The 25,893-nt window shown below is 39.8% G+C and overlaps 1 protein-coding gene across 1 annotated transcript in view; it reads left to right on the top strand.

Annotated features, from left to right (window-relative positions):
• man1a1 (mannosidase, alpha, class 1A, member 1) overlaps window positions 1–25,657 on the top strand; it is a 129,676-nt gene extending 104,019 nt beyond the window's left edge. Inside the window, exons 6-12 of the mRNA XM_018679515.2 lie at window positions 4,970–5,093; window positions 5,398–5,491; window positions 10,122–10,237; window positions 11,904–12,123; window positions 12,811–12,983; window positions 13,323–13,438; window positions 19,002–25,657. Coding sequence (XP_018535031.1) covers window positions 4,970–5,093; window positions 5,398–5,491; window positions 10,122–10,237; window positions 11,904–12,123; window positions 12,811–12,983; window positions 13,323–13,438; window positions 19,002–19,128 — 970 coding nt within the window. The 3' untranslated portion in view covers window positions 19,129–25,657. The remainder of the gene's footprint in view (window positions 1–4,969; window positions 5,094–5,397; window positions 5,492–10,121; window positions 10,238–11,903; window positions 12,124–12,810; window positions 12,984–13,322; window positions 13,439–19,001) is intronic.
• Window positions 25,658–25,893: the final 236 nt, after the last annotated feature.

The raw sequence follows: 25,893 nt of genomic DNA, 5'->3' as shown, positions 1-25,893 counted from the left end.
AGACAGAGAGAAAGAGATATTGAGGGAAGAAAATCAGGAGGAAAAGTGAGGTCATGGCACGGGTGAGGAGGAGTGAAAGGGTTGGGAACAAAAAAAAAGAGAGAGAGGATTGGGCAAAAATATAGGCTTCATCCAACCACAGAGTACAAATGAATTGGAGGAGTGCTTTCCAACATAATACTAGAAGAGCGTGAGAGGGCACATCCTGGTGTGACATGCTAATTTATGGAGATGGAATGCCTTTTCTGTTTTTCCAGGTTACTGCTTGGCACCACAGAATTAAAATCGCCGTGGTTGGCTCTGCAGAATGGACTGGAGGGTATAAAACTACCAAGCTACAATTTGTCATTTCACAGCTGGCCAGGAAATGGCTATAGGTGTGAGAGGTTGAATAATAAAAAGATTGGACACCCCCAAAAGGATAAGCAGGACAGAAAAGACACCAAAAGGACTAGAATATGTCCTCCAATGTAAACTATCATAAGTCACAGTGGCATCAATCTGTAATGACCTAGTTTTTTTCTAGGTCAAGGCTTTGGATCCATATTTGTTGTGTGGACCCCTTGAGCCTTTGGTCTTTTTGTTTCTTGGCTTAAAAGCAGGGCAACATGATTTGGAGGAGACAAACAACCATTCGTGCTCACATTCACATCTGTGGGCATCAGTTAACCTAACCTACATGTCTTTGGACTGTGAGAGGAAACTGGAGTAGCTGGAAAACCTCACAGGCACTGGGAGAACATGGAAACTCTGCCAGTCGGGGCCTTTCTGTGTAGAGTTTGATCTCACTTAAGCTTTTGGCTAAGGTTTTTTAGCTTTTACAACTTGTTTTAGTGTGGATGTTGGACAGCTGTACAGGCTGAAAGTGGAGACAAAGTCCTCAAGCTTGGAGAAATTTCTAGTTTTTAAGGGTTTCTTGCTCTTGTTGGATTTAAAGTTGAGATAGAAAATTCATACCAATGATAGAATGACCTGATTTCATATCATCATTGTGAAAGTTATGAAACAGGATGAAACGTGGGCTGTACAAATTAATTAAAATCTACAGGCATGGTCTCCTATTAGCCAAACAAACTGCATCATATCACTTCTATCAGAGGTGGATGATCCCAGCTGATCTCTTGATTCATAATGAAAGTTCAATATCAGCTTTGATACAATGGTGTAAGCCCAACATAATCTCTCAAAAGTCCTCTAGTTCTAGGTCGCCGTAACATTTAATTAACATTTCCAGTCCAGTTTGCAAAAAGAATTACTGAATGCTTTTCTCACTGCGCTGCATTACATCACGTCTGTTTGGAATAAAGCATTTCATCAAAAGAGAGCATTGTTATGAAGAGTCAGAAACACCGCTGCGGCTCCTGTTATTGAGCTGAATTCCAACAAACTCAGACTTTTTATTCAGCCAGTGTTTAATGTAAATCTTCATACCCCTTACTGTTGTGGAAATTAAGCCAACTGAGATCACAAGAAAACAGGGGAAATCCATTACCATCTTACAGTAGATATCATTGACAGACCATTACATTACATTGGGATGAAACCCAGTCAAGACCTCTGTAAAGATTAAGTTCAAACCTTGACCACTTTTGCAGTATAGTCAGTGTCTTTTATGGCTTAGAGTTTGTAATAAGTCTCATTACATCCCATGTGAGAAAGGAGATGTAGAGCATGCAAGTTGTTAACAGTGCTCTGGAAACTGGGCCACCGGGACATCTGCATCAGTAGTCAAACACAACAGTGGACTCCCATCAGATGGACTAATACAGTTGTATTGTGCTCTATGCCAGTGGATGAATGCCAGTTTCCACTCCCAGTGCGGGAAGTGACTGGAGCAACAATGAGTTTCCATCAGAACAGCAGGCCTGAATGTCCCTCAGCAGCTATTCAAACAGGTTCATTTAGCCCAAAATGGAGCAGATGCATCTCTCTGACCCGGTGTTTTTACTGGGTTTACCTGTAAGCTGTCACTGCGAGCAGCCACCGTGAGAGGTCAGACTGATATTTAAAAGTTCACCCTCATCTCTCTGACACCAGTGATGCTTGTTGGTTTGTGTCCAGTTGGTTTCCTCAACAGCCTCTCCTGTAGTCAGCTGTGGTTTGTCATAACAGGTGTTGTCGCTCTCAGAGGTGTTTTCCACTCTTAAATTAATACAGTGCAGGGACAATAGTAGTTGTCTCCTGATAAACATAGTCTAATCTTATCTTCTATCTTATCTCTAACCCCAATCCTGAACTAAGCTTAATATTAACATTCTGTTCATTTGTAGAGCTTCATGTTGTCGACATGCTAACACAGGACTTCTCAGATGTTGTGGTCAGTGAATGTATCTTTCTTTACCCATAAGTCTACCACCTATGGTACTGCAGCACCCAAAATAATAGTTACAGATTGCTTCTCAGATATTCAGCATGGCTGGCTAGTTTCTGAACAGTGTAGAAAATACATTTCTGACCTGCTGCTACTTTATGAGCTGTCCAGACCCCTCATATCATCTGGGACAGACCTAGTTACTGTCTCCACAGTCAAAACTAAACATGCAGAAGTAACATTTAGTTTATATCTGAAAAAACAGCTCTCAGTTCATTTAAATAAGTGCTTTTACGTTTGCCACTTCCTTCTATTAAATTAAATTTTGGACTGTTTATTCATATCTTGCACTGAAATGTAATTTCTATTCCAGTGTTTACTGTTTACTGAACTGTAAATATTGAATTTGAGACGATGATAACTGATGAAATATTTAATTTCTTCACCATGTTGAATAGAATTTGAATTTCAAATTAAGAAGTCACAGCTTTATTGCAAATATATAGTCAGTTTGCAGTCAGCGAACCAACTTAGTAATGTCAATTATACAGCAAATTATCTGATCTAATGTTTGCTAGCATTAGCCACCATAAACTAGTGGGCACACCAGACCAAATAAAGCTGTGGGAGTAAAATCCCTGAGTGTATTCACTTGGTCAAGACTGTTATTTATTCATTTCAGAAGTTCCATTATGTTGCTTCAAGTATATTCTCAGTATTTTTATTTTGTCCACATACTTTAATAACTTCAATAGCTGTGTTCAAACAGGCAGACTGCTTTGACAGCTCTGGTGTTTTGAACATCTTTATTTTTAATTAAGGTCCAGAAAGCATTACACATCTCAAATAGTCTTTAGAATTTGTTTTTCTAAAACTTTTCACCCTGGCCAGATTAATGATATTCCAAACACACCCTCATCTATCTGTCCACCAGTATTACACTTTATATCTGCACTTCATTGGTTTGTGTCTGTTTGGTTTATGCAGCAGCTTTTCCTGCTGTCTTTTGTTTTGTTCTCCTTAACAGGGATTTTGTGTTTCTCACAGCAGGGCTTTGGGGGGATTGAGGTGGACAGGGGTGAGTTGGAAAGGTGTGTGTCTGCCTCCCCCTCCGCCTCCCCCTTCCTACCCGAGAGAAGGGATTTATCGTTCATCACGGGGTTTATAAAGGGATTGAAAAAGATGGATAGACAGATCGAGTCTACAGTTGACTGAGGGGAGGTGGAGGCAGCCGTAGAGATTAAGAAATAATGTTGTGCTCCTTTGGAAGAGGCTGGAAAACACACTGTGTATTTTGGGTTTAAGTTAAGAAAACATCATGTCAACCACATGACTACATTAAATGTTTGTGCAGGTAATTGTAGACTCCAACATCCCATTCTAATGCCTGCATCAGTCTAAAGCCAACAAACACACAGCTCCCAGTTTAATCAGGGTCTCTGCAGTGATGGGATTTTTCCCTCACTAGTTCCAGTACGTTCCTTGACCCCGAACCCCGTCTCTGATGCTGTGTGGTCCTGCCTGTGTTTGGTTGACTTGATTAAATCCATGGTGTAATGGGAAACAAATTATGGCTTGTGCAGCATGATGATTTGAAGGGGGGATAATTAGTATGTTCATCCACCTCTTTGAAGAGATGTGTGTGTATGGCACTTCTCCCAATTCACCCCCCCCCCCCCCTTTTTCTCATTTGTTGGATGTCTCCCCTGCTCCTGCTTCCTCTACACAAGTGTGTGTGTGTGTGTGTGTGAGTGTGTGAGTGCAGTTCATGTTCATGCGTCTCCATGTACTTACTGTAGTGCAGACGTCCTGCTGTGTGTTGCACAGTGTAGAGAATTGTTAATATGTATTCATGAGTAGTTACTTGAAGCATCGCCACCAGAGTCATCAGTCCTTGTCCTGGAAGTGATCTGTCACTGGCTCTAATGATCCACACACACACACACACACACACAGAGAGAGATAGAGAGACACCCTGTTGCTAGGTCCTCTGTCCTTGTCAAGCATGCCAGACTTTCACATATGGCCTGAGAGTCGGTGCAACTTCGTTGTCACCGCAAGCAGCATCAGGGGAGAGAGAGCGGTCCAGCAAGCTCTGACTGACAGACAGACAGCAGCACGGATAAGATGTGCTGCCAAAGTCAAGTCTGTGGGAAAAAAAAAGCAACACAATCGTGCTCATAAATGTGACAGATGGCAGATGAAGTTTTAGTTTAATTTTAGTGTCACAAATGTACCTCAGTCTAAGAATCTCTTATTACGACAGCTACAGACGACAAATACTAATGGCTTTCTAAAATAACATGTAAATTACAGCAGTGCTTTAATCGTCTTTACAATTTGAAGTACTTCTGCTGAGTCACTGAGAAAGTCTTAACCTGAGTTTGTGAGGATTTATCTCCTCTTTTTAGCTGTCAGTTTAATATCAAGACAAACAGGTTCTGTGGTTTTCTGGTGAATGGCTTTTCTAACATGACTCATCCTGTATCCTTGTGTTATTGTCCACAAACCACCTGGGGGTCTCATTAAGAATGAAAGTGTGCACAAGTTAAAACATGTGGAGGAGGTGGTTCTCCATGCAGTTCTAAAGAAGATGGTGAGATCATTTTTCTTTTTTATTAACAGAAACCTTTGTCTTCTCTTTTCCCGTTTCCGCAGTGGTATTGGGAGAAACTGGCCCTGGGCGTCCGGCGGCAGCAGTATCCTGGCAGAGTACGGCACCCTGCATCTGGAGTTCATGCACCTCAGCAAACTCTCTGGGAATCCTGAGTTTGCTCAGAAGGTAACAGAAATAGCAGAGGCTAGAAAATATTATTTTTTCACACTTACTGGCTGCCTTTACACAGGATTTCCATTTCCACTTCTGCACTTTTGAAGAGTGTGGAATGTCGGGGAGTTTAGAGAGATGCCTTCCTGAAATCAAAAATGACTCCTCTCCTCTTTACCTTATTTCCACACACAGATAAAATTTCACATTTGCAACAGTTTACGTATAAACACTTAATATATTTTATTATCAGTGCACCTGTGGTGTTTTGATTAAGCTTGACCTGTTTCATTTATGTTCCATTTCTTTTTATTACAAGGTAATGAACATCAGGAAAGTCCTCAACCGCCTGGACAAACCTCAGGGGCTGTACCCCAACTACCTGAACCCTAACAGCGGCCAGTGGGGCCAACGTAAGTGCCTCTTGGCTCTCTCCCACAGTCCCTGTGTGTATAGTACTTAAATGTCATAACAGTGCTTGAGCTGGAACACTCTCATTTAGCTTGGGATCGGTTCTTAGATGCTGTGCCAACCAGCACTTGTGCTTTTGCTTCTTGTTTGTATTGACATATGTAAATGTCAGCAGGCTAATTCAGCAAGGAAACTGATTTTATCATTAACATACATCAACTGCCCACTGTTAACAGTCATCTAATAGATATAGGCATATCAGCAGTGGGTAACTCACCAGGTAGCAAACCGATTTCACGGTCACCTGTGTTGCCAACTCATGCAGAGAAGAGGAAACACACAGAGTCACAGCCACTGCTCAGCATTAACTGGGCATCACCAGTGTGACCAGAGGGCTTCTCCTCCACCTGTCGAACACATGTGCTGCTCCCATTTTTCTTCCAGGAACTAGGTATTCCTGTTGCTGAGTCAGCACTCACATTAAAGCTTTAAAGGGTTTAAGTTGTCAGTGTGTTTCTGGGATACTCCTTACAGCTCCTCGTATTACATTGGACTATCCTCATTAACCGTCAGTAAAAATGGGTTGGTCCTCCACCAGTTAAAGAAAAAGTGAATATTTCTTAGCTCGTGCCTCAAGGCTCAACCCATGTAGTGGTAGTTTATTCTGCTTGGAACAGTCAGTTGTATGGATAATATCACATAACCCTGATACAGTCATTAATCAAGCCAAACGCTTGCTGCTCTGCTCAGAAATTTTAAGGTGTATTTCAGACACAAATGCAAGACTGGTTCATAATTTTTGCCGCAGACTGACAGATGAAGTAGACAGAGAAACAGATGGTGATTTCACATCTAATTAAGATGAAAATAACAGGCTGAAAACCTTCAAGTTAATAGTAACCTGGACTTCCAGAATGATATCAGAAACATTAATAAAAATCTGCATTTATCACTGGAAGAATGTCACTAAGGTTAAACCTTTTCTTTCCCAAGATGACATGCAAATTACAGCTTGTCTGAATTACTGCAGTGCACTTTATGCTAAACTTTCAAAGAAAACTATTCTACACCTGTAATTTGTTCTGACGAAAACCAGGAGAGTGCACATATCTCTCTTATTATGATCACTACACTTTCTCCAGCTCAGATTCAGAATTTTAAAGGTGTTCATTATTTTTTAATTTGTCCGTGAACTTGCCCCCAATTATCGTACATTAATGATCCTTTACTACAGTTTCTCCAGCTCCTCAAAGAGCTCTCACATCTACACTGTAACCCAGAGCTAAAACCTTCTATGGTGAGTAGAGATGAAACAATAATTAGATGAAGTAGTAGCAACTATTTTAATCATCACTTAAAAATAAGCAAAAATACCAAAAAGACAGTTCATGCATGAAGTTTCTTAAATGTGAATACTTGCTGGTTTTCTATTTCGTCCATGATAATAAATTAAAATCACTCAAAGCAAGTCATTTGAAATGACTAATTTCTTGCATTTCATGGGCTGAATGTTACTGGTTAATTAAGAAAATGATCAGCAAAATAATAAGTAATTAATATAATCAGTAGGTGCAGCCCAAATGTTATGTCACTCTTCTGTGTGAAAAGTGCCATATAAGAATTTCTGGCAACAGTGGCTGAAGATAAATCCACAGTAAAATATGACCCTTTCACATTGTGTGTTTTAATGAAGTTATCATAATGAAGTTATCAGAGGTCTGTGGTGCAGGTTATCTGTGCTTTAAGGTAACTTATGGATGTTATTTTTTAACTAAATCGAGACCGGTGTCGGACCAGTTATGCAGGATGGTTGTAGTAATGTGTCCCGTCCTCTTCCTCTCCTCCCTCTTTTCAATCCTCCTCATCCCTCATTTCTGTTTGAACCTTGTTGACTCTCTTCACATTACTGTAACCCACTATTTACCCGTGTCAATGTCAAGTATTTTCAGACTCACTCCACCCCCAGTGCCTATCTTTAACATCGGACTGTGCACACATGTACGTCCACACTCCTGTTTTCCTGACAGGTTGCAGTAACGGGGTATAATTTCAAATCCATTATCAGACTCTTCAAACCTGTGTAACTGAACAGGTGATGATGATAATGATAGGTGAGGCTTTGAGGAAGAGGAAGATCGGAGGTGTTCAGGAAAAAGAGAGAAAATAACATGGAGTATCAGAGAGAGCGATATATGATAGAAAAGTGATGTACAGGAGGAATCCAGCGGGAAAAGTCTCTTCTAATGCCGGTTGTCATGTGTCATGAGAAAACTGTCAACCGAGTAGATGTAATGAAAATGACACCGACAAGTAGCAGGGGTGAAACTGATATCAAAATCCATTTTTCAACCCTTTCTCTAAGCTGCTCTGAGAGATTTTTGTCCTCTGGAGAGCAGAAACTGGACTTCAGAACAAACTGACAGTCTCACAGCTATCAAGTTCTTAAAGGAATAGTTCAGCCTTTTTGGGAAATATGCTCATTCACTTTCCTTCCGTGAGACAGATGAGAAAAGTGACACCACTTCCTTGTCTGTGCAGTAAAAATGTAGTTACAACAAATACCTCTTGCCGTCATCCACTCTTTATGCCAAGCTAAACTCTTTTGATTGGAGCTTCATATTTAAAGGACTGATAAGAGAGTGGTACCAATATTCCATTTAATTTTAGTCAAGATGTCAAACTATTCCTTTAATCTAAACATGGGATCCAGTTGGATTTATGTTTAACACCACTTGTCAAATGTCCAGTGTTCAGTGGGTGTTTGGCCAGCTCTCTCAAATCTCAAATTTCTGAGTCCTTAGTCTCCCTTGTTTAGCACCAGGAACTAAACACAACATCAGGAAAATGATTCTTCAGCCTGCTGTGTTTTCATTTCAGCCACCTACAGAGAACTGTGAAGATTAGGCAAATTAGACCAATAATGGATTAAAAACTGACGTTGTTTGAAACACTGTTGCGCATACAAAGTACTACAGAATCATCATGTTCTCTGTAATTTACTGTCGTGAGACTGTGGCGTCTGAATCAGTTGGAAAGCGCACATCCAGAGGTGGAAAGAGAGATTGATATCACTTGAAAAGCCAAAGCAGTGTCTCCAAAAACTGTTAAGACCTGCTAAGATTTCTTCCCCCGCTCCCAGCTACTGAGCATTTCAGATTTGAAATGAAGGAAGCGTAATAGTTTTTCATGCTTAATTATTCTAGCACCCATTTTACCTTGTAGAAGTATCATGTTTGTTCAGACCAGTGACTGTTCTACATAAAATCAGGGCATAATTCTCTTGATTTACACAAGAAAAGTGTGGCATTAAATTAGAAATCCTTTGATCCAGTTTTATATTTGAGTCTTTTATATCCACTGATATGCTTCTGAATGTATTACAGTCGTGTCTGGTGTTGTTTTTGATACCCAGCCCTTAATTAGAGGCCTGTTAGTATCTGTGATGGTTAAATATGGACCTGCACCTCTGGTCTACTTACTTTTTATTATCAGATGTATTGAAATATTGAATAAAACTACTGAAAGCACGTCCACAGTTAACAACCGTTGGCATTTATCTGACACTCTTAACCAGAGCCAGTACCTGTGTTTTCATCCAAGTATTTTATGCAAATGATGACATATTCAATTTGCAATGCTGAATAGAAACAGCAAGTTTTAACAAAAAAAGAAAAAAAAACCTTCACTCACTCACAGAAAAAAAGCCTTTTATGCTTGTCTTAGTCAGAGAGGGTTTTTCATCTAGAAAGAAATTATGCAATAGTGATGGGAATGCATTTGTTGAATAAATTATGACCTGGGGATGTTTGCAGCCTAATGTTGTCTGAAAAATATCTCCCCACCACAACCTTCCCACAGTGCCTCTTTCATATACTGTACATGTAAGACCTAGCCATGTTGGTAGGATTATGTCTTCACCAAACAGCTGTTATGTTTCCCTGTGTGGAGAGGAAATGTTGAGTCATAGGTTCCATCATCTCTCTGCTTCTAATTATGTATCGGAAAAACGTGTTTGTGCATAAATATGTGGTCGTTTTTCATGACTTTTATTATAATCAGACAGTTGAAGTGTTGTTTGGCAGATCACTGATGCTCTATTTTCGAGCTCTCTCTCGATTGTCTGGTGCTCTTGTTCCTGGTTTAATACTGAGCTCATAGACAGCCAGGTGCTCTTATCGGCTCGCAACCAAACCATCTTCACCGCCGGCCTCCTTTCTTTTCACTTCGAGATGATTGCAGCCGACATTTAATCTCTGCACTCCACAAACAGGGCCGGACTCTGTTAATGACACATGCATATGGATGAGCCTTCACTGACAATCAGCAGGGCAAACAGGAAGGTACAGAGCTGGCCCGGCTGGACACTCACCTATAATAACCACTCCACACACACACACACACACACACACTCACACACGCACTCATGTGTATGGTAGTATAGATGAAGGTATGTTTGCTTGTATATTTCACACGTACATCCAACCCTGTGCCATGTGAGGATGATCTATGGATAGGTTCAACCATGATGACAGCTGTAATTTACACCATCAGACATGTAGGAGGTCTGTGAACATGTGAGAGTGTGTGTGTGTGTGTGTGATATTGTAATCTTTGTTTATCTGTGTGTTGCAGATCACGTGTCTGTAGGTGGCCTGGGTGACAGTTTCTATGAGTACCTGCTCAAGGCCTGGCTGATGTCTGACAAGACTGATGAGGAAGGCAAAAAGATGTACTATGATGCCCTGCAGGTAACACACACAAACACACACCTACACGCTGCAACCACAACACATACACACACCAGACAACTCCTCAGTAAGGGGTGAGGTGACTTTGACTCTTTAAGGTTGAATTAAAGTCATAGACTTTACTAGAGCTGCAACAATTAATCAATTAATCGATTAATTGCCAACAAAATAATCTGCAATTATTTTAACAATGTATCATTTGAGTCATTTAGTAAGCAAAAACGGCTCCGATACGATACGATACGATACGATACGATACGATACAATGCGATGCGATTTAGATCATGGATTGCTGGACAAAACAAAACATTTGAAGATATCACTGGGGGCTTAAGATAAGTAAAAGTAAATATTGTTTGTTAAGTATGGATATTAACATCACTAGAGTCTGTAACATTGTGTCTCTTATTCATCTAGATTGGGAAATAAGTTTTGAATTCACGATGAGAGTCTGGACCAAATCTGATGTTGAATTCTAGAAACAGCTGATCCACAATTTCTAATTACAGTTGCTTTATATGAAGCCTGAACCACAGGGAAGAATAGCAGGTGATGTTTAGCATTACCGAAATGTACGGCTATGTTATGCCACTACCTACAGTACTTATGTGAATACAGTATTTTAAGCTTTTATACATTAGTGACAGTTTCTCCTCTAAAATGGGGATATTAGGATTTTGAATGCTGTTTTCTTTCATATTAGAAAGTCAATGCAGGAGGAACCTTCAGCTACAGAAAGTCAGAGTTCTTATTTTGATGCCTAGCTTACAGACGTTTCTTGCTGACTATCTGACAAACAATACTGTATACAAAACAAATAAATACATAAATGAGAATAGTATATCAGTACAGAATATATAAAGGTTTAATAACTTTTCATTTAATGTTGATTGGCTACAAATTTTAGGAAACCTTTTTTTTCTTTTTCTTCTTTTGATAGCTTTAACTGAGGTGCTACTGAGGCAAAAATCATCATTTCTCACCTATCTGCAGGTCCCTAAAAGCACCATCTGTGAACAGTGTAAATCACCCTTTCCGTCCCAGTCATGACATTATACAGCACTGATCTCTGTGGGTTGCAATTTCCAATCTGTTGCACTGAGAACTGTGGTCTGTTTAATGGCTGAACAACCCACAGTGATGTTGTTTTTCTCTATGTTGCAATTTAATCATCAATGTATGTGTCAATACGTGAGAAATTTAACACCACATGGGTAACCACCAGAAAACTGTGGATGTGTAATACAGAACCAGTGACCTCTAATTTTCTGTTGTGATCATTGAATGGACAAAATCAGCATCTGAACATGCTGTTTACAGATGGTGAACTGCAGGGTTTTGCATCCAGCATGCACCCTCTGAGTCATAATAAATGGCTGTTGGATAGTAGACAACAAACATGAGGTCAGGCTTAGATATTGAAAAGCGATCTTGCTGTTGTATTTATTTTTCCCTGCAGGGGATGTTATAGGAATCCAGTCAGGCAAATAACCTTGAAGCTTACAAGCATTCTTCATCCGATAATGAAGGGGATAATTCAAATGATGACATGTTATTATTATTTATAATATTTTCCTTCACTTTGACGCCAAACTGGCCACAGGTTGTGTTCAAACCGATCCTAACACACCCTCAAAACCCCTTCATCCCTCTTTGTTTTTCCAAGGCGATAGAAACCAACCTGATGAGGAAGTCGAGCAGTGGGCTGACCTACATAGCGGAGTGGAAGGGGGGGCTGCTGGAGCATAAGATGGGTCACCTGACCTGTTTCGCAGGTGGCATGATCGCTCTGGGTGCCGATGGGGCGCCCAGCGACAAGACGGGCCACCAGATGGAGCAGGCCGCCGAGATCGCCCGGACCTGTCACGAGTCTTACGCCAGGACTGGTAAATATCCACACACACACAGTGGTTTGTGATGAAGATGTTAAAACGCTTCATGTTTTCCAGTAAAAGTGGTCTTACTAGATTTAAGTTTGATAGACAGGTTTGATACTTCAGTGAATGAAAATTCAAGTTTAGTCAATTTGTTCTAATCTCTTCGTCATTTCTATCAAATTAAATCAAAAGTGTTTATTCAGTGGAAAGTAGCTTGAATCTTGGAGAGTTTTATTCTAATACACAGATCAGTTTTTGTACAAAAAATGTATTGGGAACCAAACGTGTCTAAATATTAGCCTGTGTGGTATTGCTCATTTCTTTCTTCTATTAAATTAGTGACAGCATCTTCTTCAGTTAAATTTGTGTTTATTCAAAGAAAAGTGGTTTTAATCTAATTTAAAAGTCTCATTTGATTCAGAGCCATATGTTGGGGGTATGCATGTTTTTATTTTTAATCTTCAATCAAATTATCGTATTTTCCTCCTTAAATCTAATCCGTCCCCAAGTCCTGTTGTGAGTCATCATGTTTTAAACACAGCTCTGGAAAACATTACCACCAGCAGTTAAAAAAGGATAGAGTAAAAAGAAAGAAAAGCCCTGATATTATATTAGAGTATCTTTTGTTTTCTTTACTTTTAAGCAGCAGCGTTAGTCTATATGTTTCTTTACATCGTGTTCTGCTCTGTTCTGTAGCTCTGAAGCTTGGTCCGGAGGCGTTTCGTTTCGACGGCGGGGTCGAGGCCATCGCAACTCGCCAGAACGAAAAATACTTCATCCTCCGCCCCGAGGTCATCGAGACCTACATGTACATGTGGAGGTTCACACATGACCCCAAATACAGAGAGTGGGGCTGGGAGGCCGTTCAGGTAAAGTAATCAAAGTGAAAATATTTTTTCTGTCGAGCAATTTGAGCAAAAATGTTCTTACAGAAAGAGAGTTTATTTTAGGTAGGTACAGTAAGAGACTAATCTTGAATTAGTTTTTTTTTTTTTTTGCACGCTCTACTAAAACAACAAACAAATCAGGAAGGAAGCTAACTGAAGGTCAAGTTATTTAGCTTTTTTTTTATATTTAGCAAATAATCCACCCTAAGGTTTGATGATATTTTAAGTACATAAAGAGCCTGATTGATGTTGCCACTCACTGATGACCTTCTCTGTCTTCATCTCTTCCTGTTGTCGGCCTGTATTACCGTCTCTCATCAGGCCTTGGAGCAGCATTGTAAAGTAGAAGGAGGCTACAGCGGCGTCAGAGACGTGTACGCCTCGACTCCGAATCACGACGATGTACAACAGAGCTTCTACTTGGCAGAGACGCTCAAGTAAGACACAGAAACTTGACATTTTTACACGCACACCCTTCACTTTTGTCCTCTTATGATTGTGCTGTCATTGCATTTTATGGAGGGACTGGGACTCTGCATCCCCAAACTGACAGAGATGTCAAGTCACACAAGAAAGCGTGCGCACACACACAAAATACGATGTTGTCATTCATTCAGACAAAGCTCCAGAGAGTAGATAAGGTCACCAGCAAGGTTCCTTCACTACACAGCCTCACACACTCACATACTGAGTGAATCAGAGAGTTTTGTGGCTGTACAAAATGTTTCAGTCTCAGAGTGAATCACAAAGAGCGATAACAGAATGAAGAATAAAAGGAATTTCAAACTAATCCAAGTGTTTGAGCCTTTAGTCACTTCATCCAATATGTGACGAGTGGATTGATACCAAAATCATTTCTGTTAGATACTGTAGTTCTGTACTGCACATGCTGCCACTTCAGAACTGTGTATTAACCTTTTTTTTTGGATTGAGGCTGATGACGTTGTGGCAGGACAGGCAATTCAAAGACATGTGCAACTTGTAATTAGGAGTTACATGTAGACATAGCTTCATTTTGCATTATTTTGAAGTATTTTCAGGGCATCTCTGTGCCTTTATCTGATAGTAGTGAGTGGAGACCTGACAGAAAATGAGTAGCAGCGACCAACAGGATCCCCACTGTTCTATTTTAAGGGGACGTGAGCCAAAAGTACGGCTCTAGATTGTTTTTATACTGCAGGTTTATTAAAGGTACCCTAGTGGTCACATGTTTTACCACTACATGCATGAGGGCTGACCAGATATACATTTATCTTCACTCTAGAGGACAATAAGTTGTAACTGCATAAGAGTAGAGGGAGGCTGCAAAGATACTCACTGTATCCATCCAAAGTGTACTTGTTTACAGTGAACACAGTTTAGCCTACCTCAGTGCCATTGTTTCAATAGTATCATATATATATGCATTAAAAACAGAAAGAGATGTTTCCCCTGATTCAGGGTGTTTCTCTGAAAGTACCGTTGTTAAGATGAGTCATGCTATCTGGTCATGTCAAACCACATATTGTGGCTTTAAGACAGCTTGAATAGATTTTACTTCATTTTTGAGTAAAATCCACCCACTGGTAACTCGAATGATTTATCCTGCGAGACATATAATATGAAAATAATTAGACACAGATTCTAAAAAATAAACCACTTTATCACCCACATGTTCCTGCAAAAACCATATACTGGGTCTATTAATTTACTCACAGGGCGCTCAAACTCTTTCACAACTTTCTAGAAGAGTTTTCAGGCATAGTTAAGATCTCAAATAGAGATCAGACTCAGACTCTGTGAAAAACAAAACATTTCCCAACACACCACAGGCAGTTACTACTTCTCACTTCCTCTTAATAGGCGCTTGATATTTTTACTCAACTGCCCTCATGTGCATATCTGAGTTTATGTGTTAATGTGTGCGTGTGAGGTTGTGAGCGTGAGAGTGTGTGTAGCCACAAATGGCTCTTTAAATGTGTTGTCAGCCACATAGTGTGATGTCTGGTGGCTAATAGGGTTTTCCTCCTCAGATGGCTCTCCAACTGTGTTCAGGAAGACAGTCTGTTTAAACCAAGAGCAAAAATCCCTGCAACAGTTTAATAAGTGTGAAAGAGCATGTACATCTGCTCTGTGTGTGTGTGTGTGTGTGTGTGTGTGGCTTGATTTTTGTGTGTCCACCCACGCAAAGGAGAAAACAGTGGAGAAAATTCCACTTTGATATGTTGCTTTGCTAAAATTTTATCAGTACTTCTGATTGTATTTGAGCAGCCAAGCCAGACCTGAGTTTAATTTCTTCATTGTTTATTTAAAGATCTGCAAAGTGTTTAATTAAAACTGATTTTATTCAGTTATTCTCCCATGTTTGTGCGTGAAAATGACTGATGTTTGGAATCAGTGCATTACTGAGCAAGACCAAATATGTTTGTGTTATTGTGTGGTACTTTTACTGAAGTAAATGATCTGAATACTTCCATCACTGAAAGTCACAAAATAATACAAACAAAATAACAGAGGCAGTGGTGTTCCAGCAGCTCCAATCATCTGCTCGGTAAAATTACCACTTTTGTCAATGGAGTCTGGTAGTGATTTAAAGTGATGTTTCTGGTTAAAGAAAAATGATCTTATGGCTCAATAAAAAGCTCTGTCCCTGTAGGAATCCTATCCATAATGTTTTCAGACACTTAGAATAACAATCTGCCACTGGTAAAAACAAACACTTTAGTGGACTGACTTTGACATGCAGTGTCCATTGGATTACATTGCAGCAGCTGTTTACAGCAACAATACTGCACCAATTCCAAAGATGTTAGATGTTACTGTAGATTATATTCTGTTAACCAGTTTAGCAGTGGACTTCATTGATGGCGTCAGTCCTGGCGATGTAGAAAATTTATCGTCCTCTCTGTTTCCTTTACTTCCATCGAAATATTTATGTCCACTCCTGCATCCTTCATCTCTCTCCTATTCATGTCCTCCTCTCCGTCTGTCACCCCCATTCCCTCCCTCCTCCCCTCCCACACAAGGCAGCTGTTGACAGGAAGTCAAGGTTAGGCTAACAGAGCCTGATGGGGGCGAGGTGCCATCCAATCCAGCTTTTTTATAGGCTGTAAATTTTAACATGCGTCACCTCTATTCCTGATTAACACGCACACACATGCACACACACTCAAAGGAAGATGTCTGGATTCTGCTGACCAGTATCAGAAAGTCCTAATGACATCCAGCATGAAAGTGAGACGTGAATATTTTTGTGGGTATGATTAAATCTTTCTGGGAAAGTGCTACAAAAAGAAGAAAATGAAAATGTCTCATTAGCATCATCTCATATTAAAGGCCTCCCGCAGACAACTTGAGGAAAAATATGAGCGTAATTGACCACCGCCCTGGACAGTAACACAATAATTACCTCATCCGTCATATCCCACGATATCAGAGACGGACCTCGGCGGACACAGAAAATACCAATCCCATTTAGCAGCAAACCCATAAGTCTAATCCTCCAAATGTTACTTGGGGATCTTGGCATCATGTGGAGCCACTTCCAGTATTCATCTTCCCACTGCTGCCAAGGACACCGCCGTACTTCACACTGCTGTCTGCCTTCAATCACTCGCTGCTTTCTAGTGGTCTGTTGGCAGGCAGAGGAGGACGGGGACTTGTTGTGGAGGTTGAGGTCTTCGTGGTCGACTAGCTCCTCTGCTGAATCATTAGTTTTAAGCATCTGACAGATTGGGGTTTTTTTAGGTTGTCTCTTCTCTTCAGTTGTGCTTTCTGGATTTTCTCCTTGTGCAGCCGACCCATTTGTTTGTTGGTTCTGTTGCCGAATTAGCTTTTTTTCACCCAACTATATAGTCTAATCTTTTATTGCTAATATATTTTGGAATAATTAGCTCATGGAGAATGTCGTGTTTAAGATGAAGAAATATTGTTTTCAAACTGTCGTAATCAGACCAATTATTCTATTTTCTAATATCATGTTAAACATTATAAAACACAAATAACACATTTTGAACAAGCAGCTGATCCCAGAGCTGTGTTGGCAGAGAGCTGATCTAATCAACGCTTCTGTGTAAATAGCGGTCGATGTTTGTTGTTCATTTTCCTCCAGCTCTGTCAGCGCTTCATACTCTGTTATATTACAAACCTGGTCAGATATTTACTAAACTGTAGGTGCAGGTTGATCACAAACAGCAGATGTTAATCTTCACGACGCGACTCATCCTATCTGCAGAAGTTAAAGGATAAAATAACTCAGTCTGAGCACTTTCTAGTTGCTGAGACGCATCAGGTCAATACAGCTCATTTGCTTTCTTTTGATGAAATCTGAACTGATTACCATGGACAGGCAACTGTCCTAAAAATTATTTTATTTCTTTACTTTCATGCCACTCCTTTGATGGATAATGTTATTTTTTGTGGAGTCTCATAAGATCTGATGACATCAGACCGCACGGTTTAATCACTTCAAGTTTTCATAAACTGGTCTGAGCCCGAGCCGCACCCATCCTCAGATCCACATCTGTTTCATCACTTTTTCTTCTTTTTTGAACTGAGCTGAACACAACTCAAAATGATATCAAAAGCAGAGTAAGGAGTAAACAGTGTGACTAAAAGAAATGAAGACAGGAGTGGAAACGTGTTTATATAATCAAAACATTATTTACCCTCAAAGTTTCATTGAAAGTGTTTTTATCTCAGATCTGATGAATTGTCTGAACTGCATGGAAACAGAAAATAATCAGGTGGAACAGCAGATTTATAACTGTGACTTTATTGTGGATAATAAATTGCAAATTCAGCCTTATAAAAAAAATAACTAAAGGTCCATTTACAAGTTTTTCACTGGAGGACATCGTTTGCTCAGTTGTTGACTCTCTGTTGCATCAATGTTACTCGACTACCAATTACCTAAGCCTCTTACTGTTACTTTAATGTTTCTTTTGAACGTTGCGTCACATTTTCTCTACAAAAATTTCAGCCCTTTTCCAACCACCAGCTCTTCCAGGCATCTTGCTATTTTGGATCATATAGGTGTTCCAGCATTACACGCAGAGGGGCTGGGAAAGAGGTGGAAAAATACATGAGCTGGTGTGATGATAAGTAAATAGACCTAAGCATGTTGCATAACTGGTCTCATAGCAGTGGAACAGTGGAGCATGGCAGCAGTGACTCAACAAATGGAGAAGTGGCTACAGCAGTAAACAATACTGATTCATGATGCAGATTTAAATGGCTCTACTGGTCGGAGAGTTTTTAATCAAAAGGAGGAATTTGTGCATTTACATGTTTAAAGGCAAACACACAGGATCTGTTTACTTATCCCAGTGTGTGTTGGAGTTAAATGACTGCAGGTTTGAAACTGGGAAATATGTGTGGGTATGAAGTTAGAAAGAGTTTAACTTCCTCATCTCTGCTGGAGTCTTCATTAGCTGCGGCTAACACACAAAAATCTATATTCTCAAGTGAATCGAGTTGAGTTGCATTGTGGGTAACGTAGGCACCAGGTTTTGACGAGCAGGAAGAGAGAGATGAAATCTCTGCTTCGATTTTAATAGTTTATTAGAAACTGTTGTGAATCTGACAGTGTAACAGGAGTCCAATGCTAAGTCAACGCACTCTTTTAGCATTGTTCTGTAATTGTGCTAAGTTCACCCTGTTGATAGAATCACCACATTCCTTACAGAGTGACACAGACCTGGTTGTGAGACATCGTCTCTCAGTGAAAGCTCCAGTTTTTACTGCCTGATGTGAATCAAACCTGTACGCTGTGCATGCTGGGCCTGCTACTGAAAGACAACACAGACAGGCAAAGCTAAATTAAAGATATGAAAGTGTACCAGTGTCAGAGAGCTACCTGTGGTGGTTGTAGCACCACCATGAAAATAGAGCCTTTCGTCACAGTATATGTGCTTCTAGTTCTTGTATCGTGTCTGTTTGTTATGGCTGTGGCTGTGGAGTTGCTGATGCACCATTTTTTGTGTGTTAAATAAAGTTTTTCTCTTCACTTGTCTCCTCCAGGTATCTCTACCTGCTCTTCTCCGATGACGACCACCTACCATTCGACCACTGGGTCTTCAACACAGAGGCTCACCCTCTGCCCGTCATCAGGAAGGACAAAACAGACAGACCCAACGAGGTGGAGTAGTGGAACCATCCTGCGCTGACATCCAAACACAAGTGCAAGAACCTCTGATCCTGTATACCTGAGCCTCCAGCTGTCTGTCTGAAACAGTTTAGCCATTTGGAGTCCCCAATGGTTACAGATGCCTCTTGATCGGATTTCACTTTTTATTTTTAATGGGATCAAAACTGAATTCAAGCCTGATGGAGCTGAATTCTCGCTGTAGAGTCCAGTTTTTTGTTTGTTTGTTTGTTTTCTAAACGTTCAGCTCCGGTTGAGTCCAGACGCTGACGTGATCCAACATTTTTGCTGCTGGATAATGTAATAACTTGTCAAGACATAATAAATTGTCCCTCCACATGAGTTTCAAACCATAATGTGATAAACTGAAGGGTTTCTTCAGGCTGGTATAGTAAGTTTTTAATATTATTGGATCATAAAAGTGGTACTTTTTGAAGATATTACTGGAGTTTATTTCACTACCAGCTCATTCAGAGGGACAATCTGACCAATTATCACATTATTCATTAGTTGTTATGTTGTGAGTAGCTACAGCTAGTCTGTTTTTCCGTGAAGGAGAACGCTGAAAGACCAGAACCAGTCGTCTCCCTGGTGTGGATATTTTTTGGACCCCCCCGGTCTTTGAGCACCAACCACAGAAAAACTCCAGCTCTCGTCTTGAGGATCACAAGGTTGACTCAGTGAGCTGACAGGATGCTTCGTTCACTTCTCACGCATCATCTTTTCCGTCTGCTGTACCGCTTTAATATCTGAATAGGAACCGGTTTTTCTCGCGCCAACCAACACTGGTGGCCGCCGCCATCTTCTACGCCGTCTTCAGAGAAACATTTGTTTTTCTAAAGAAACGTGGTTGTCTCTGTGGAAGCAAAGAAAAAGACGCAGCACAACCCAAGCCTCTTTTTATAAAAAAAAACATTCTGCTTCCTCTCCACCACCCTTTACCCAAACACCTGACTGCTCCCTCCTTCCCCTGAGTTTGGTGTGACACAGGACAACCAGCCACACCAGCTCTCTACCTGCCAGTAACTAACACTTTCTCCCCAGGACGTTTACACAAAGCTGTCTCCTCTTCTTCTGCTTATCTAGTCCTTAGTCTGGCTTTTTGGATTCTGGATTTATTTCTCTTTCTCACATTCACACCAATATTGCGTGGGTTAGACCGATACAGGTGTTTGAAAGCTGATGACTTCAACTGACAGTCAATATCTGTGTTCATTTCCCAAACTCAAAAATATCAGTGATTACAGCAGTTTGAGTGTAAAAGTAACTTTTCTGGAGCTTTCACCCACATCTCACAGTCTTCCTCTGTGATGTTAAAGTCACTCAGCTGTTGTGGGGATGAGTAAGACCATAAGGAGTGGTTGAAAAGTCTAGAAAAAGCTGGGACCTGGAGTTAAATTTGTTTGGATTGCAGTCCACTGCAACTGTTAATACCTTTAAATCTGAACGTTTTCATGCATAAAGAACAAATTTTGTAGATCCAGGGACACCCAAAGTCTCAACTGAAGAGGTTACTGATTGATTATGTCAATTCATATTTGTACAATCTGATCCCAGTGTCTCAGTAGAGGTCTCCCACAGACGACTGGTTTAATCCTGATATCAGATCAGCAGACCGGTGTATCGGTCAGACCTCCTTTTTTTGTTGTTGTATCGCTTCTTCTTGTCTCCATCCTCCAGGTCTAGCATAGGGCAGGCTGTAGGATCTTCCCTCCTCTATGAGGAGACGCAGACTCTTGACTTCGCTGTAATATTTCACCTTCACACACACACACACACACTCACAAGAAGCCATACTGATTCAATACAGCTTTACCATTCTGTCGTTGAGACTTTTTTTGTTCCCTTCATCCTCCACGTTTTGGGGAGGGGTAGAGGCGTGTGTGACTGTACTGACACAAACCATGTTGCTGTTCTTTCTTGTACAATTCGTGTCCGATCAAAGTCACGCTCACCTGACCATTCAGTCAGGTTTCATGGTAAAGATTTCTCCAGATGCCACACAGAACTGTAGCCAGATTAAATCCAGTTTAGTTGTCAATCTAGTGCCTTCACTGCTGGAAAAGAGTCAGAGGGAGAGACGGCTCACACAAACACAAAAGACCAGTTTTAAGTAGCTTTGTAGCTTTAAGTGAAGTTCCCATCATCCTCAGGTGAGGATTATACCAAAACTGCACACGGACTAACAGATAAATCAGACTTTTCATGTGATATTCGATGTAACTGGAGTTGGTGAAAACTTCAGATCAGACCACCAAAAGGTCCAACTCTGGATCACATACACAGAGTTAAACATTTAAAATAACAAGGCTTATGTAGTTATTCGCCCAAGTTCAAGTTTGGCCAACTATTAATCATCTTTTAATGGTTTTAGACCAGTAAAGGTCCCAGTCACACATTAGATAATTGCTTGACTACACTGACATCTAGTGGTGAAAGTGTCCTATTACAATAGACATGAGACCTGGGCTAAATGGCTGCAGTCTGAAAAGTTTAGACTAATATTCATGGACATACATCACTGATTTTTGGGTGAAACTGTTGACTGGAATAATAATTACAAGATTTTGGAAAGAGGGAAAAACAACCTCATTTTAAACTCAGTCCTACAATAATGATAGATGCTCATGAGAGTGTGTAAAAATGAAAAATCACCAGACCTGGATCTTATAAAGTCTGTATTTCATGCATGTTTGACCTTTTAGTACAAGTTATAAAAGAGGTCTCAGCCTCCATCTTGTGTATTTGAACAGAGAATTGACACAGAAAGGTTCGCCTCCTTCAGCAATCCTGCTCCTCTAAATGAGCTTTAAGCAGACTTAAGTGTCACTGGTAGATCTGGTAGATCTGGTAGATCTGGCAGATGGCAAGTCATTACAAAGTTCAGTCAATAACCGCGTCAATGCCAAAAATACTTTAAAGTGGATTCATGTGTTTCAGCCGTCTGACAGACTGCAGAGAGGCTGCAGTGAGTGACAGTTCTCAGCAGGTTTGAAGGTTTATTTAGCCCAGGTATCACAAACACATAACAGAGACACTTCGCAGCAGTCTATAAAGGGATAGTCCAACAGTTTTAACTGACATACTGTCTATTCCCATGTTTCAGCCTCAGTATCACTAAAAATAACTAGAATTTATTCAAGGATTTCACCTCATTTTTGTGTCTCCACATTCAAAAAGTTGTAGTTTGCCGAAACACAGCGATGCTGGTTACAGTACAAGGTCCTCTCTAAATCAAATTCATCTCCCCACAGCCCCCATGAGCAGGTTAACAGTAGACTTTGCTGATTTTCAACCAGTGTTTTGTCATTTAAGACGTCGTCCAGCTGACTGGAGGGAAGGTAAACATTGTTCATCTCCATGTACTGATGAAGCTGAAGCTGGTTTAAAAAATCACCTGTAAAGAGAACAAGAAATGGTTAAACTACAGTGTTTGTGTTGTGAATGCTGTTTTTAAATCCAGTTAAATCCCAGATAGTGTTTCATTTTATTTGATGGGAACATTTGAAATAAAGTGACATCAAAAATTCTACTTAAAAACCAAAAACAGTGAGGTCTCCTCGTATAAATGACCAACACAGTCACCAGGCTTTTCCCCTTCAGATTGAAGAATGTTGAGTTTGTGAGCTGTGAGAAATCCCTCCATATTCTTCATATCACTGTACAGACGACAGTGTCTACGTGTTTAATCTGTGTTTTTGTTTAATTAGAGCTGGTTTAGAGGCATTTATTATATTATCCATGTGATGACGTATTGTAATGGTTGATTTTGCTGATTGTGTTAATTTATTCTGTAGTAGTGAACATAGGACTCAGAGGTGTTGGGATCTGACCCCCAGGTGGCGCTGTGAGTGTAAGAGATACTCGTTTTTTATCATCAGATATTTAAGATCACAGTAATCAGCTTTAATTACACCAACACATCAACAGGAAGTTGTAGGTGTTTTAAACAGCTGCTACCTTGAAGTGGTGAGAGGAGACCACCTGGAGTCGATCAGACAACCTCACAGGAGGATAGGAACTGTATGAATGTACCATCCAATGTGAAGTGAAGAATATTTTATATGCATTTGTCTCTGTTTGTTCACTTCTATGTGCTTTTGTTGCATTTTATTTTGTTGTTTCTTTTATCTTGTAAAGCACAAAAAGTCAAAGCAGGTGGAGAAAAGTCTGTCGTCCATAGAGTAAGAGGGAGAGATGGGTCTGGGTTTATTTTTTGTTTGTTTGTTTGTTTTGTTTCTGATGGCTGTTAGATGCAGTGACGACCAGCTGTTAATGATCCAAATCTGCCACGTGATCAGTACATGGGATTTGTATTTTTCTGATTTGTTGTTTTGAGGATCTCAAACATAAACACAGACTTATAGGAATCTGTCAGCGTTCCAGTATAAAGCAGGTGGATTTAAGTGTTAATCATACAGTGTAGTGTTAAGATACTGAAGCTGCTTGATATGAATATAGAAAAAAATCTTTCATATCTGACAGTGAGAGCTGAGGATTGAAGATTTAAAGTATGTACTCTGAGTCCATACTGATATAACTCTGCTTCATTAGTGTTTCTGTCTGGACAGTCACTGAAATCAGCTTTGGACTCATTAAGTCAAGATGAAGATGTTTTTTTTTTTTACCTTATTTGCCCAGTGTAGGCTGTGTAAAGTGGTAGCTCAGTGTCCACTAAAAAGACACTTTAATGTTTAGATTTTTTACCCTTTAATTTTGAAGTTAAGCCTTCATGTTAGTGTCGATGAATATTGATCTTGGACCAATGAAAATGTCATGTTGGTTTTATTCAGACAGTTAAATTAGTCTTCTGGTAAAGCTCGGTTAGCTAAGCTCTCAGTCTCTGCACACTGTTGTTTAAAGTCAGAAGTAACACATTCCCATTACACCAGTGTGCAGCACTGCAACTACCAATTATTTCCATCATCAGTCTGCCAGTTATTTTCTACATTACCTGATTAATCGTTTGGTCCAGAAAATGTCAGACAATAGGTCCATCATAGTTTCTCAGAGTCCACTGGTGGCATCTCCACATTTCCTGTTTTAACTCCTCACACCAGAGAAACTGGAACCAGAGAACGACTAAAGTTGTTGTAGCTTTAAAAAGAACAACTTTTAATTAATCGATTATTAAAATAGTAGTTTTCATTAATCAGTTAGTTGTTGCACCTTTTTGTTGCAGCAGCAGAAACACTGTCTGCTGCAGCAGCTAGTGCTTTAATTAAACTGCGGATAAATTATGGAGTTGTCTGGTGGTAGCATTTCATTTCATTGGCTTGAAAACTCCATACAGAACTCCTTTAAAAAAATGTCCATTTTAAGCTGCAGTGCAACATGAAGGTGTTGATGCTGCCTGGATTTTACTGAAGTCAGCTGTTGTTAATTCTGATGACTTCTGTCCAGTTATCAAACTTGTGTTGTTGCAGAGATTCTTACAATAGTGGGGGTTATATGTTTAAGTCTTTTGCTGCGGTAAATATGGTGGTATGAAGTGGTAATCATTTTCCTGATATTTGTTAATGGGTATTTGAATTAATTGGTACAGGGTGTTTTTACAGTCTCTCTCCATGTGTTAAGAATTATTAGTGCAGTTCTGCAGCCTGAAGTTTGGATCACAGGTGTGTTAATGTAACCGTGCACAGACTTTCAACTGTGTTTGATTTGTGATTTTGACTTAAAGGGCTGATCCGCCGCATTTTCCCCAGAAGGAAGTCAGAATTTTTAGGCTCTATATTTGGTTGGATTTATCTCTGCAGGCGCCCTCCTGGATTTTTAAAGTGTTTTTTCACTCATGTGACACTGATCTGATCGTTTCACTGCCTGAACAGGGAGGAAATACAGAACGTATTTGGTTGTTCGTGTGAGCGTCAGTGTAAAGTCTGCTTCAGCTTCACGTAGTGTGACATCAGGCATCGTTAGTTTTCTTTTCATTTTTGTTTCCTTAAAAGGTTGAATTGTCTTTGGTGATTTTTCTGGATATTGTGTTGACGATCTGTTGCGTTCCAATGCCTTTATATTAGTGAACATTAAAGGGAAATGCCACCTATTTTAGGAATTCACTGTTTAGTCCTTGTGGAAAATGCATCACTTTTCCTTAAAGAAACTTCTAATATATATCACACTGACATCACTTCTTCTCTCTGAGCGGTGTCATTAAATAAGACTGACCTGTCCCGGGACTCAGATAATCTTAATCCTTAAAATGTTTGGCATTTCCCTTTAAAAGGTTTAATTGTGTGAAACCAACCTCAGAAATGTATCTGTACAAAATATTGCTGATAATCATTCCATTGCACATAGTTTACTTTGCGTTTATATGCAATATTTTAATTTTGTGGGGAAATTTGTTTTATTGTGTTAATATTATTATTATTGAAAAAAATGTAAATATTCCATTCTGGCAAATGAGCCGTTCTACATTTATATAAAAATCTTCTGAGCTTATGGATTAAAATGATATTAATGAGCAGCAGACTTTTTAATAAACTATATTTGTTACACTTCTATTGTGAATAAAAAAATCTTTTAATAAGTGGTGGTTTTGTATTGGTGTTGTCTGTTTGTCCTTACTTATCCCAAACTGTACTTTGAACTGTCATTTTTACAGAAAGTACTGAAACATCAGGTTTTTAAAAACATACAGTATAATTAGTAGTTTTTCCTAAAACAGCCTTAACTTTATATGGGAAACAAGCAGGAGCATGTGTTAGATGTACAGCTGCGTATGGAAGCCCAAAAGGTTAAATTATTAATCTCTTGATTTTCTAA

This window comes from Lates calcarifer, linkage group LG7_1 (assembly GCF_001640805.2).
Source record: "Lates calcarifer isolate ASB-BC8 linkage group LG7_1, TLL_Latcal_v3, whole genome shotgun sequence".
Taxonomy (NCBI): Eukaryota; Metazoa; Chordata; class Actinopteri; family Centropomidae; genus Lates; species Lates calcarifer.
Note: the sequence above shows the minus strand (reverse complement) of the source record. Positions and strands in the feature narration are given on the sequence as shown.